Below are 12,129 nucleotides of genomic sequence, written 5' to 3'. Positions count from 1 at the left end.
CCATCCCGTGGGGGATCCGCACGTTTCTGTTAAATGGGTTATTTGCAACCCTGGTTCTCCTACTTTTTCTAATTTTTTTAATTCGGTCCTTTTCAATTTTTTTTAATTTCGTTACATAACTTTACATTACTTTCAATTTAATCCATCTATCAGTTGAGGAAACATAAGCCCAAAACGGCACCGTTTTCAATGACTTGACTTGATTGCCTGGATTTGTGGGCTTAATTCCCGCATTAGTCCTTTTAATTTCAAACAGATTTCAAATCGGTCCTTCTATTATTTTATTCTTAAATTAGTTATTTCTTTTTCCTTATTATCATTTTAATGTTTCTTTCTTTAATTTTATTATTATTGCTATTGTCATTTTTTATCACTATTTATTATTGTTATTATTATATTTGATTATATTCCTAATTGTGTTGTCTTTCCCTTAAATTTAGTTTTGATTTTCGATTTAGTCCCCTTTACATTTTTAATTACTTAACTATTTTTATTATTATGGTTATTATTATTAATGTTACTATAACTATTAATATTATTATTTATATTAGTTTATATGTTTGTTTAGCTATGTACAGATATTATTATTTTGTTATTATATTATTACTTTAAGTTTTGAATTGCCATCATGTACTAATAATTAGTTTCATTACGTTTTTTATGTAGTATTATTTTATGTTATAAATAAAATTATATTACCACCTTGGATTTACTATACATTTGTTTTAAAATTTATTGTGTATTATTATTTAATCCAATTATGTATTACTTATTTTAAATTAACACATGTATATTATTGCATATATTTTAAATGTTCTTCTTGCATAATATTTATTGCAAAATTCATCTAAATACTATCATTCTATCTAGTGTTTATTTTAAACTCTATTTTGAGTCTATTTCATATTTAAATATACATATATATATTATTTTAAAACTTTTGTACGTATAATTTATTCAATTATGATTTCTTCTCTTGTTATTGCTTTTAGTGGATCAAAAAATTGATTAATAACTCATTTAATTTTTGAATGTTGTATGATCGAGATTATTGTTGCTATTCTTGTTTGAATTTATCCATTGCTTGTTTACATTATTTGATGATTTATCGTTCACTAGCATGTATCGTAATTTACGAATTATCATTTTGAATAATTTACTACCATTCAATCAGATTACATTTTATTTAAATATCAAAATCGTTTTATTAAAAAGCTTTCAAATAATGCAATACTCGAAATTTGGAATCCTCGAGAGAATGGGACCCTAACGTATTGGGTTCCAATTTTCCTCGTTGAATCTAAATAATCGAAAATTTTATTCAATCAAAACACATAAACCAAAAACTCATTTTCGGGAATTCGATACGTCGTGTCCTAATGTATTGGATGTGACATGTCGTTTTCTCGATATGAAGATTTTAAAAAAAAATAACAATGGCTATATTCAATGCTAGGAATTTTGAGAAATTGTGCCCTAACGTATTGGGTTTCAATTTTTCATCTGACTTAAAGCAATTGAATATCTCTTTTTAACTTCACCGCAAGAGTTTTGAAAATCAAAAGACAAGCTTATTCTCGAGGACTAAAAATGTCGTGTCCTAATGAATTGGGTGTGACATTTTATTACTCAGAGACGAGAAGGTTTTTAGCATCCGCATCGATTTATCCAAGCATCTTTTATAAAACTAACATTAATAAAAGGGAGGATCATGTTTTTTTTAAAATTCTTCACGAATTTTCGATATTCGAAATTAAGACCTTAATTAATCAATTCGGTACCAATTTTTGCGTTACGAGTGTGCTAACCCTTTCTCGTGCGTAACCGACTCCCGAACCTGTTTTCTCAAATTTCGCAGACCAAAATCATTTTCAAGGTGAGCCGATCACACCTCAATAAAAGATCGGTGGCGGCTCCCAATTTTTGTTTTTAGTCAATGACTATTTTTTGTTTTCAAAAAAAGTGGCTTCGACAGTTGTTTATGTTGATGATTTAAATATTATTGGAACTTTTAAAGAGCTTCAACATACAATAAATTGTTTAAAGAAAGAATTTGAGATGAAAGACCTTGGAAAAACAAAGTTTTATCTTGGATTACAAATCGAGCATTTAAAAGATGAAATTCATGTTCATTAATAAACTTATATGGAAAAGATATTAAAGAAATTTTACATGGATAAAGCACACCCATTAAGTACTCCGATGGTTGTACGATCGTTAGATGTAAATAAAGATCAATTTCGTCCTTGCGACAATGATGAAGAGTTTCTTGATCCTAAAGTACCATATCTAAGTGCCATAGGGGCATTGATGTATCTTGCAAATAACACAAGACCTGATATAGCTTTCGTTGTAAACTTGTTAGCAAGATTTAGTTCTTCTCCAACATGTAGACATTGGAATGGAATTAAACATGTATTTAGATATCTCAGAGGAACTATTGATATGGGGTTATTTTATTAAAATGATTCAAAATCTCTATTAGTTGGCTATGCTGATGCTAGATACTTATTAGATCCACATAAAGGTCGATCTCAAACAGGATATTTATTTATATGTGGGGATACTGTCATATCATGGCGTTCAACAAAGCAAGCATTACTTGTTGCTTCTTCAATCATATCCAACATATTTGAGATTGACATTATTTATATGAAGATAATGTAGTATGTATAGCTCAATTGAAGGGTGGTTACATCAAAGGTGGTAGAACGAAACATACTTCGCCAAAATTATTCTTCACCCATGATCTTGAGAAAAGAGGTGATATAACTGTTCAACAAATTCGTTCTAGTGATAATTTAGTAGATCTTTTTACAGAGGCATTGCCAACTTCAACATTTGAAATACTTTTACACAAGATTGAAATGTACCAACTCAAAGATGTAATGTAATGTTGCCATTAGTGGGGTCTAAAACAAGTTGTACTCTTTTCCTTTAACCAATGTTTTGTCCCATTGAGTTTTCCTGGTAAAAGTTTTTAATGAGGCTGCTTATAATAGAAGATTGTGTACTTTTTTTCCTTCATTAGATTTTTATCCCATAGGATTTTTCCCAATAAGGTTTTAACGAGGCACATTACCTACCAATGGACATCCTAAGGAGAATGCTGTGAAAATCTTATTAAGTGGATGTCCATTATAATCAAGATAAAATTTTAATGTACTTTAAATTCTAATAGTTATTAGAATTAGATCTCTGTACATTCTCTATGACTTTCATATTTTCTTTTTCTTTATTTCTCTATTTTTTCAAAATCTTTCAAAGTTCCATTTTATACATTAAATTTACCTTGGTTCGAATTTTTTTTAATCTTATAACCTTTTAACTTTTTTATTTAATCACATTTTTTAATAAATTATACTTTAATTTAATTTTTTTTCATTTCTATTTTAGAAAATAGATACCAAACGATTTTCAGAAAATAGAAAATGAAGAGTAATTTCTGAAAATGAAGCCAAACACATCCTTCTATGAGACCAAACACATCCTAATGCATTCTGCCTGTCGTAAAGTTAAGTTTTTTTTTTTTTAATTTTCACTTTTACAAAAAAAGTTATATGTTGTTCATAACGGTCGTATTCTAGTTTAATAAGCAATGAGAAGAGCAACACAACTTCACCACCTAGCACCTACCAGCCATAAATCATTGTAAAGGTTCCATTTTCATATTCCTATCATCGGCCATAAACAGAAAACACCAACAAAAGAATGAATCTAGACCAACAGATAATCCAAGATTAGATTCTTTCATAACAAATATCTCATACAAAACATGTTTGTCTTGATGTTCAGACCTAGCTTTTGCTAACAAAACTTTCCTTCGCTTTACAGATACAAATCATTAAATAACCGGTCTGGGAATTAGTGATTCATAAACTTTCTTTCTCTCGTGTATTAGTAAACAGAGGCAATGTCTTAGTTTTTTCTTTTCTTTCTCACTTTTCCGCCTGCTCCATTATCAGTCGACTTCTTTTTTTCCTCCACAACTTCATCAATAGCATTCAAACGGACAGTGTTGTTTGGCAGCTGTCTTTCTTTTCTTTTTGGCTTCTTTTGAGACAAGGAACTGCAGGTTCTAATAACAGATTAGCTCTAAATGAAAAACTCTAACCACAGCAATATCAATGCATTCATAATGTTACAAAATAATAACTTGAAATTCACCAGAATTATAAACCACCCCAAAACCAAAGAAATGTAAGATCAGAGCCAAGTCAGAGAGAGAAAGAAGGGCACCTTATCTTCTGATTCATAACTGGTTTTGAGGAAGCAGCCTTCTCGATTATACTCTTGTAATATTGTGTGAATGAAGCATTAGCATTGGACTTTTCAAACTGCAACCCAACCATTTATGAAGTTCAGAAAATTCCCTTTATTACAATTCTAGAAAACCTAGGTACAAGTAAGAATGGAAACCTGCAGAAATGAATCAACAATTTGATGATCTTTTGGTGAAAATGCCACCTCATCTCTCTTCCTTTGCATAAATTCAATGTTCTGCTCCACCTAAAATACACCCGAAAGATATAAAGATTTATGATCCTTTTCCTATTTTCACTTAATTTTTCTTTTTTCAAGGTCAGTACAGCTTTTGCTTCTTCCTTCTTCTTTTTTTTTTTTAAATAATAATAAATTCCTCCATTGGCAAACAACATAAGAAAATCTTACTTGTCAATTATATTGTTTAATATGCCATAGGTGAGCCAAAATCATCATAGCATGATTTAAAAGGTTTCATTTTTTATTTTATTTCAGGGAGGATAGGTTTGAGGGTACTTTCTTAATTCCTATTTAGCTCAACACTTACAAGGCGGATCTGGTTCAACAAAAAACAACTCTGAAGCTCCTAAAAGTCGGTACCTGATCAACAAATCGCTTCACCATACGCTGAAAACGCTCGATGGTTGTAGTCTCAAGAAACTTCCTAAGGCAGATGAGGGGTATAGTAGCCAGCTCAGGGAAAGTTATGTGGCAGCTCCATTGAGCAAAGTGCGTTGCAAGTAATTCAATGACAGATGAAACACACTTGTCTTGAAACTTACGAGATTTTAGCCAATGTTTTGGCAACTGCACCATAAACATCCACATTAATTATAGCAGAAATACATAGATATTGTGCCCTAGGGTTATTTCAATTCATAATAATAATGATGACCAATCCTAACCTTTATAGTGGAAGAGAAGTTGAAATCTTTTCCAGGTTTCCCATTGTCCTTCCCAGTTTTATATTCCAAAATATCCATAGCAAATGATGCAACAGGAATGAAAACCCCACTTGCACTAGAAAGGTTATTCAACCACTGAATGCATTTAATTCTTAGAGGTAAATATCTTGGTCCAGGAAACAAGACAGCTACACCATTGATAATCTGAATGATCATGTATAACAATGGCTGAAGATCATAATCTTTCACGTTTGCTGATATAAATGAAACCCAAAGATTGATGCAGTTTGTATATTGCCGACTGCATATCCTTTTGACAGCCTCCTGCTTACAAGCAAAAACAAACAAGCACCATCAGAACCTTGGCCTTGCCTGATAACATCAAATTATTAAACAACTAGGTATATCCATAGGGATCAAATTTAAGGAATAATGAAACAATATCCAATCTTATCTCATCAAATTAAACGAGACACCAATGACATGAGCATGCATACCTTCTTCTTAGTTTTTAGACCTGTTTGCAATATCTTAGAAAGCTGTTCAACACAAACCATTGCCTTTCTAGATGAGTTTTGAACATCTAGAGAGCATAACTCAATAAAGGAATTGTGCAGAAACTGTATATGTTTGGATGAAACTGGATCAACAAATTTGCAGTGAGTGATGAAGGCCTTGTATGTTTTAATCAAGCACGAGTTGAAACAATCTGAGCTAAACACAGAAGCCACATCTTTAATGACCAGGAAAGAATGCAATGCAAGTGTCCCTTCACCTGTTACCCATAAATGAACTGCAATCTGTAATAAATTTAAAGAGTTACTGCTGAGCAAGAAAAAAGTAATAATTTGAGAGTTATTTCTAGGGCAAGAAGGTATAAGGTGAAAATATAAAAATGAAAAATGAAAGTTACGAAGAATCATTACAAGAAAGATACAGATACAACTAGAGTTTAAAATTCCTCATGTCTTGCATTCTCCTAATTCCCAAATATATTACTAATTAAAAGTATTGGGTATATAACCGTATGTGCCAACTGAATAGTACATACACTAATATGGACAATATCAACATTCCTTAATCATATCCTAATTCCTAAAATTACTAGTAACAACAAAGCTGGCGATAAAATATATATTTCAAGCGTCATATCTCATAGATTATATAATACCTTGATTAGTCTGCGCAGCAATGGATGAAAAGTGGCAAAAAATATTACAGAGGCTCTGACTCGAACCAAAGAGAAGGCAAGTATCTCAGAGTTAGTAACTTGATTCAGGAGAAAAAGAATACTTCTCAAATAAGACTTGATCAGTGGCTTCATAGTTTTCCATTTTGAACTATTCTTCAACTCTAAAATGGCCTCCTTTTTGCAACTAGAACTTGATATTCCAAGCATTTCTCGAAAAATATTATCAGCCTCCTGAAGCATGAAGATTAAAATCTTGGAAAATGTTTTGCTGTCTTGAAGTCCAGAGCATGAGGCGACATCATGAAGATCAGATGGTTCAGACCCATAATGGCATGCAGCTCTATACTCATTCAATAAACTAGTAAGTGCGGATATACTACGATGTTCTCTGACTAGTTGGCACAACAAATTGAAGGCAGAGCTAGTCAACAACTTGCCCTTTCTTAAATTTACAGTGCCTTTCTCAGGACTCTCTGTGCCATCTTCACTCGTATTGTCCTCATCTGAATACTGTTACAAAAAATTAAAAATAAAAAGTTTTGATACACATGCACAGCCATCAGATCGACAAAATAAGGGCAGAAAGTAGGAATCAAAGAATTCTACCATTTATTTTTCCTTCATTTTTTCTGAAATACTAGTGAATGATTATGAGTTCATAATTCTTTGGTAACATATTTTATTAGCATGCATGATACATCTCAGTATCTGAACCCATGGTACTATTTTCTTTTTGGTTTCACTTAGCACCAAGCAACATTGAAATAATAATTATAAGTGTTGCTTTCACCCCGAGACTAACAATTTCATAAACTTCAGATGCAGAAAAGCTGGATCAAAGTTAATAAAGCTTATAGGTTCTTTCTTATTGTAACCTAAGTGCAACTGGATTCAAATCAAGACCATATGATAGCGAGAAATAGAAACTAAAAAGATTGATGCATATTCAGACCTAATAACACATTATCTAGTTAAAAAAAAAGGAAAAAAGAAAAAAAAAAGGACATTAAATGACTTACATTCTCATCATCCCTTAATTTCCCAAGGCCATTCTCATAGCTTTCCAGAAACTTAGAAAATTCAGGATCCTGAGATTAACATAGTAGAAACTCTCAAATAAATATAGTAGAAACTATTTGTAAGCTTTATGCAACAGCAAACTTACAAGCTAAAGATCGGTGAGAACAGAAAGTGCAAAAACATCCAACTTAAGCACTTATAAGAAGTAATTAATTCGAGTACCGCTTCCACTACACAATTCTAATGGGGCACTCTTTTGAGTATATCAGCATTTAAGTCATCTTTAGCTCCTAGTTGGTATCAGAACGAACCAATCATCGACTCTCAAAACACTATATAATCCCACAGCATCAGCAGTTTGCTATCAATAAGACCTAATTACCTTTTTCTGTAGCCTCTCTAATTTTTTCTTCTTCTCTGTAAGCTCTATACAAATCGCCCTGTTCTGCTCCAATAACTCAATAGCACCACCGTTGTCTACATCCATATCTACAAACGCATAGATAAATGAATTGGAAATGTTAGCAATAACAATAAGGGAAAAAACACATAGAGAAATAACTGTTTATATGCCTTCATCTTGATCGCTCTCAGTTCCATTTTCATCTGGATATGGACAGCTTGAGCCCTGATAAATAAATTCAAGCATCAATATGAGAAACCCTGTCAACCCTCAAAAGAAAGCCAACTGAAGATTTTGAGGGGTTTTATATTTCAAAACCTCAGATAAATATCCATCACTCTCCGAATCATCTTCAACCACATCACTCTCATCACTAAATACCGCATCAAGCTCAATATCCTCTATATTTTCGCATTCCAAGTCTCTGAAAACATATTTTAAATGTACCAAGAAAATGCAAACCATCACATATCAGTATAGTCTAAGCAGAAACTAAAGAGCAAAAAAGGAGAATTCAAATGAAATATATGATTATTACTATATAAGATCATTTTCAACAAACCATGATTTTAATTATAATTTTAACAAAAAAATTAACAGAAAAAAAAAACTAAAATGAATGGAACCATTAATTGTTCAATATTAAAATTACATCATACTATATTGCATTATTCATAAAAGCCCAAATTTTAATTTTATTTACCTTCCACTCGACTTCCCTATTTGATCTTCTTCCAGGTTTTCGGCTTCATACTGCTCGTCTCCTATAAAGTTTTCACCAAAAGTAAGAGTTTCACTAACAAATTTAATTAACATCCTCAAGAGCAGATGAACAAGCCACAATTTAAACTAAAAAAAATCATAAACAATGCAATAAAACCACATTTTCTTTTTTCCTTAGAAAACTTACTTTTAGAAGCCTTCTTTTTGAACATGGATTTCAACTGCCGCTTTCTTTTCAACACAGATTGAAGATTCTTCTTTGCAAACTTCCTCGCCTTTTTACCTAATTTTCCCATTTTTTCTAAATAATTCGGAAAAACCAAAGAACAAAAAGATAATGAAAAGATTAGTTAGTATTTTACAATTTTATCAGTTTAATAAAGAAAGAGAGGTTTTCGAACCTGCAACAATGTCGGCTCTGTTGTGTTTTTGAGGTTTTTGGTTCTTTGTGTTAAGTACATTTAGGGCTTTCAAGTAAAATGGAGAGATAAAAGGGGAAATATTTTAGTTTTAATTTGTTTAGAGATAATTTTATAATTCTAGAAAAAGGTCAATATTTATTTTAAAATTCCGATGCTATTAAAATTAAGCAAGCTTATTGATTAAAATTGTGACAAAAAATTTATGTTTTTGATTCAATGGCCAAAAGTACAATCACAGTCAAACTAAAAATACATAAAAAAGATAATTCGAATCAATAGAAAACAAAAAAGGAGAGCAGAAATCATGATTTAATCAGTTAAAGCAATCAGAATCACATGATCAAGAAATTAAACTACAAAAGAAAAAAGAAATTAAACAGAATCACAATCATTATAACATAACCCTATAAGTTAATTTTTTTGCGAAAGCCAAAAAGAAGTAATTTAACCAGGCACAAATTATGGTACTATTTCACAGATAAAATGATAAACAGTTAATTATCGGCAACTTGAAGTAAAATAAGCGTCAAAATAAAGAGAATTTTTCAAAAAAAAAAAAAAGAAGTAAAACACGAACAGGGAAAATAAAAGAAAATCTGATTCTTCATCAACAAACAGATCCAACTGGACATTTTCTTTAGCAGACATGATTGGAATTAGAGCTGATCATAGGCTGAGCCGGGCCTCAACAGAATTTTAGATCAGTTTTCCAAGCTCGAACTCAGCCCAAAAAAAGAACCTAAAATTTTGCTCAAGCCTGGCCCGAATTATAGATTCTAAACCTGAGCCCAGCCCGGCCCGTATTAAAATTTAGCTTTAGCTGCTTAATTACATTAGTTGATATTTGGAAATGGATGGTAACAAGCAATAATTGAAAAAAAGAAAGAAGAAAAAACACCTTGAAAATAAAGAGGAAAGATAGAAATAAAAGATGTAAGAGATGGTGGGTCATAATTCAAGGTATTAAAAAGGTGAAGGAACCAGCAATCTCAAAAATTTTCCACATAAAGAAACGAAATCAAACATTTATAATCTTAAATGCCCAAATTTAAAGTGAAAAAAAATTAAAACTTTAAGTAGACCCAAACGTAATAAAAGATCAAAAAAACAATTATCACTTCTGATTTGTGAATACAACTTATCATGTGCTTATTATGCTCTCCTATAGCTCAACTATCTTTCTTCGACATTGCGTCGTTCAGGTTCTTTTTAATGCTAAGAATCAATCTAGCTGACATAGTTTGGTATAAGGGTAAATAATTTAAGCTGAAAATTAAAGTTACAAACTTGAGCATTGAGAACTAGGATCAATCCCATTCTGACCCTTAACAATTACCCATTTTTCTAAAAACTTAAATCACATGTAAATTAGTATGAATCTCCAGCACCTACATCAATGGCAAGAAAAAGTTCATAGCTTTCTAATCCATGAACTACTCCTATTCTAGGGCTAAATAGTTAACTCCGGTGATGTTGAAGAACCTTTAAATAACTGAGAATTCAAGCTTTTGAGACACTTTAACACTGAATTCAAAACTTAAAATCCATGTATCTCTCATTCAAAGAATAGACCAAAGAAACAATCTTCAACAATGAATTCAATATAATATTAAACACTAAAAAAAACAAAACGATGCATTAAGTGATTGAAGAACGAAAAGAGCTCACCGATTAATCAGGAAATTAAAGAAGCAAACACCCAAAAAGAAAATTTGATTTACTGGCAGCTTCGAGGACAAGTAGGATTGAACATAGAAGAGATTGAAAAAAACATAGTTTTTCTTGAATTGTTAGGGACTAGGTTTCTATTGTATTGTTTCATGAACCGTGTCCGAGCGGTGTATTCCGGGTTATAGGCCTTTTTTAGTTTTTCTATTAAAGGGTGAGCTGCAAAAATAGAGTGCCTAACTGCTTATGAAACGATGATGGTTGTGGCCGGTGGAGAAATTGGTGGTATTTTCTTTCTTACTGTTAGGGTTTTAGAAATTGGTGGAGTGAGTGGAGTGGAGTGGAGACAAAAATGTAATATGTATTAAAAAATTGCAACTTCAATACAGACAAAAATTAATTTATCATCAACAAAATCAAGAAATTGCAGCTGTCCATAGAAAAAAAAACAACCGTCCATAGAAGTCATGGAGATACCAGGAATTGGACGAGATTGACCGGCGGCACAGCGGGACGGCGACGGCTGAATGCTGGAGCGGAGAAGGCGAAGGCAGTGGTGAACGCCCGCGACAGAGGAAGCAGCAGCTTGACCGGAACGACGACAGTGTCTTGATGGAAGAACGAACGGGGCGACACAACGGTGATGGGCGGCTGACTGCTTTTAAGTTTAATAGTCAACACCTTCAAACCCTACTTATTTCTTAAAAAAGGTAAATATACTTTTTGGCACCTAAATTTGACTTTAATGTTCGAATTAGTACTTTTCTTTTTCAAATTGGTAGGTGTAGCTAAGTTAGGTTTGCATTACACATTTCAATCCATTTTTGCAACCCATTAAAAGTTTAAATTTTGAGGATAGTCCTATACTTATTAATTTGTGCTTTGTGCGGATTTAGTTTCTCTACTTTTATTTGCTTAAAATTGGTCCTCTATTTTTTGATTTGTTTATTTTTAATCCTTTCGTTAATTTTTCAATTAACACGTTAAAAAAAATTAAAAACAATCACAAATTTAACTCCTCAACCTTTATAAATTTTATCAATTTAATCTCTACTCTTTTATTTTTGCTTTAATTATTAAAAATAATAGAAAAATAAAAACTTTATAAATTTTCCCGTATGTGCCAGTAAATTAAAGATAGAAAAAAAAAAGCTTGCTATTAATTATTACTACTAGAGGTTTTAACTTGTAATTCTCCTTTAGCAACAATAAGTACTATGTATATTAGGTAACCTATATTAAAAATCATTGAACTTAACCTCAACTTTCAAATAGGTCCAAAACTTTTGATTTAATCAAATTACATAGTTTAACTTTAATTATTAATGTAACGCCCCAAAAATTTGAATTTTTAATTTGTTAAATTTTGTCATAATTAAATAACTGTTTCAATGGTTAAGGGCCTTAAATGTGTGTTTGAGGTCATGGGTTTAAATCTCTCTTTTAGGAAGATTTAGTTATTTTTGTTCTTAGGCCTATCTTTGTTATTCGGCTTAAATATTATTTTTGATCAACTAATGATAAAATGAGCTT

At 31.4% G+C, this 12,129-nt stretch overlaps 1 protein-coding gene across 4 annotated transcripts; it reads right to left on the bottom strand.

Moving 5' to 3' along the window:
- Positions 1-3,730: 3,730 nt before the first annotated feature.
- On the bottom strand, positions 3,731-11,303 carry LOC107945711 (nucleolar complex protein 2 homolog). 4 transcript variants are annotated; one of them, XM_016879804.2, is made up of 15 exons: positions 11,074-11,264; positions 8,908-8,973; positions 8,694-8,807; positions 8,487-8,547; positions 8,102-8,207; positions 7,954-8,008; positions 7,763-7,869; positions 7,380-7,448; positions 6,340-6,870; positions 5,666-5,968; positions 5,169-5,492; positions 4,864-5,070; positions 4,420-4,509; positions 4,240-4,337; positions 3,731-4,078 (listed from the first exon to the last, which is right to left on the bottom strand). In XM_016879804.2, exons 3-15 carry the CDS (start codon positions 8,800-8,802, stop codon positions 3,919-3,921), a joined length of 2,220 nt encoding a protein of 739 aa, XP_016735293.1. In that variant the 5' UTR covers positions 8,803-8,807; positions 8,908-8,973; positions 11,074-11,264; the 3' UTR covers positions 3,731-3,918. The 4 variants fall into 4 exon arrangements, with proteins under 4 accessions (XP_016735293.1, XP_016735292.1, XP_016735295.1 ...); XM_016879803.2 differs by lacking the exon at positions 8,908-8,973 and having other exon boundaries at positions 11,074-11,303; XM_016879806.2 differs by lacking the exon at positions 8,908-8,973 and having other exon boundaries at positions 3,731-4,069; positions 11,074-11,303.
- Between the last annotated feature and the right edge of the window lie 826 nt (positions 11,304-12,129).

Source organism: Gossypium hirsutum, chromosome D12 (genome assembly GCF_007990345.1).
Source record: "Gossypium hirsutum isolate 1008001.06 chromosome D12, Gossypium_hirsutum_v2.1, whole genome shotgun sequence".
In the NCBI taxonomy this organism is placed as follows: Eukaryota; Viridiplantae; Streptophyta; class Magnoliopsida; order Malvales; family Malvaceae; genus Gossypium; species Gossypium hirsutum.
Note: the sequence above shows the minus strand (reverse complement) of the source record. Positions and strands in the feature narration are given on the sequence as shown.

Bases quoted from the DNA above. Each gene is read 5' to 3' on its own strand.
- LOC107945711 (XM_016879803.2), bottom strand. From the start codon at position 8,802: ATGGGAAAATTAGGTAAAAAGGCGAGGAAGTTTGCAAAGAAGAATCTT. The intron at 7,449-7,762 runs GTAATTAGGTCT...TGTTAATCTCAG, and splicing joins TAGAGAGGCTACAGAAAAAG to GATCCTGAATTTTCTAAGTT. The intron at 4,338-4,419 runs GTTTCCATTCTT...GTTGGGTTGCAG, and splicing joins TTGTTGATTCATTTCTGCAG to TTTGAAAAGTCCAATGCTAA.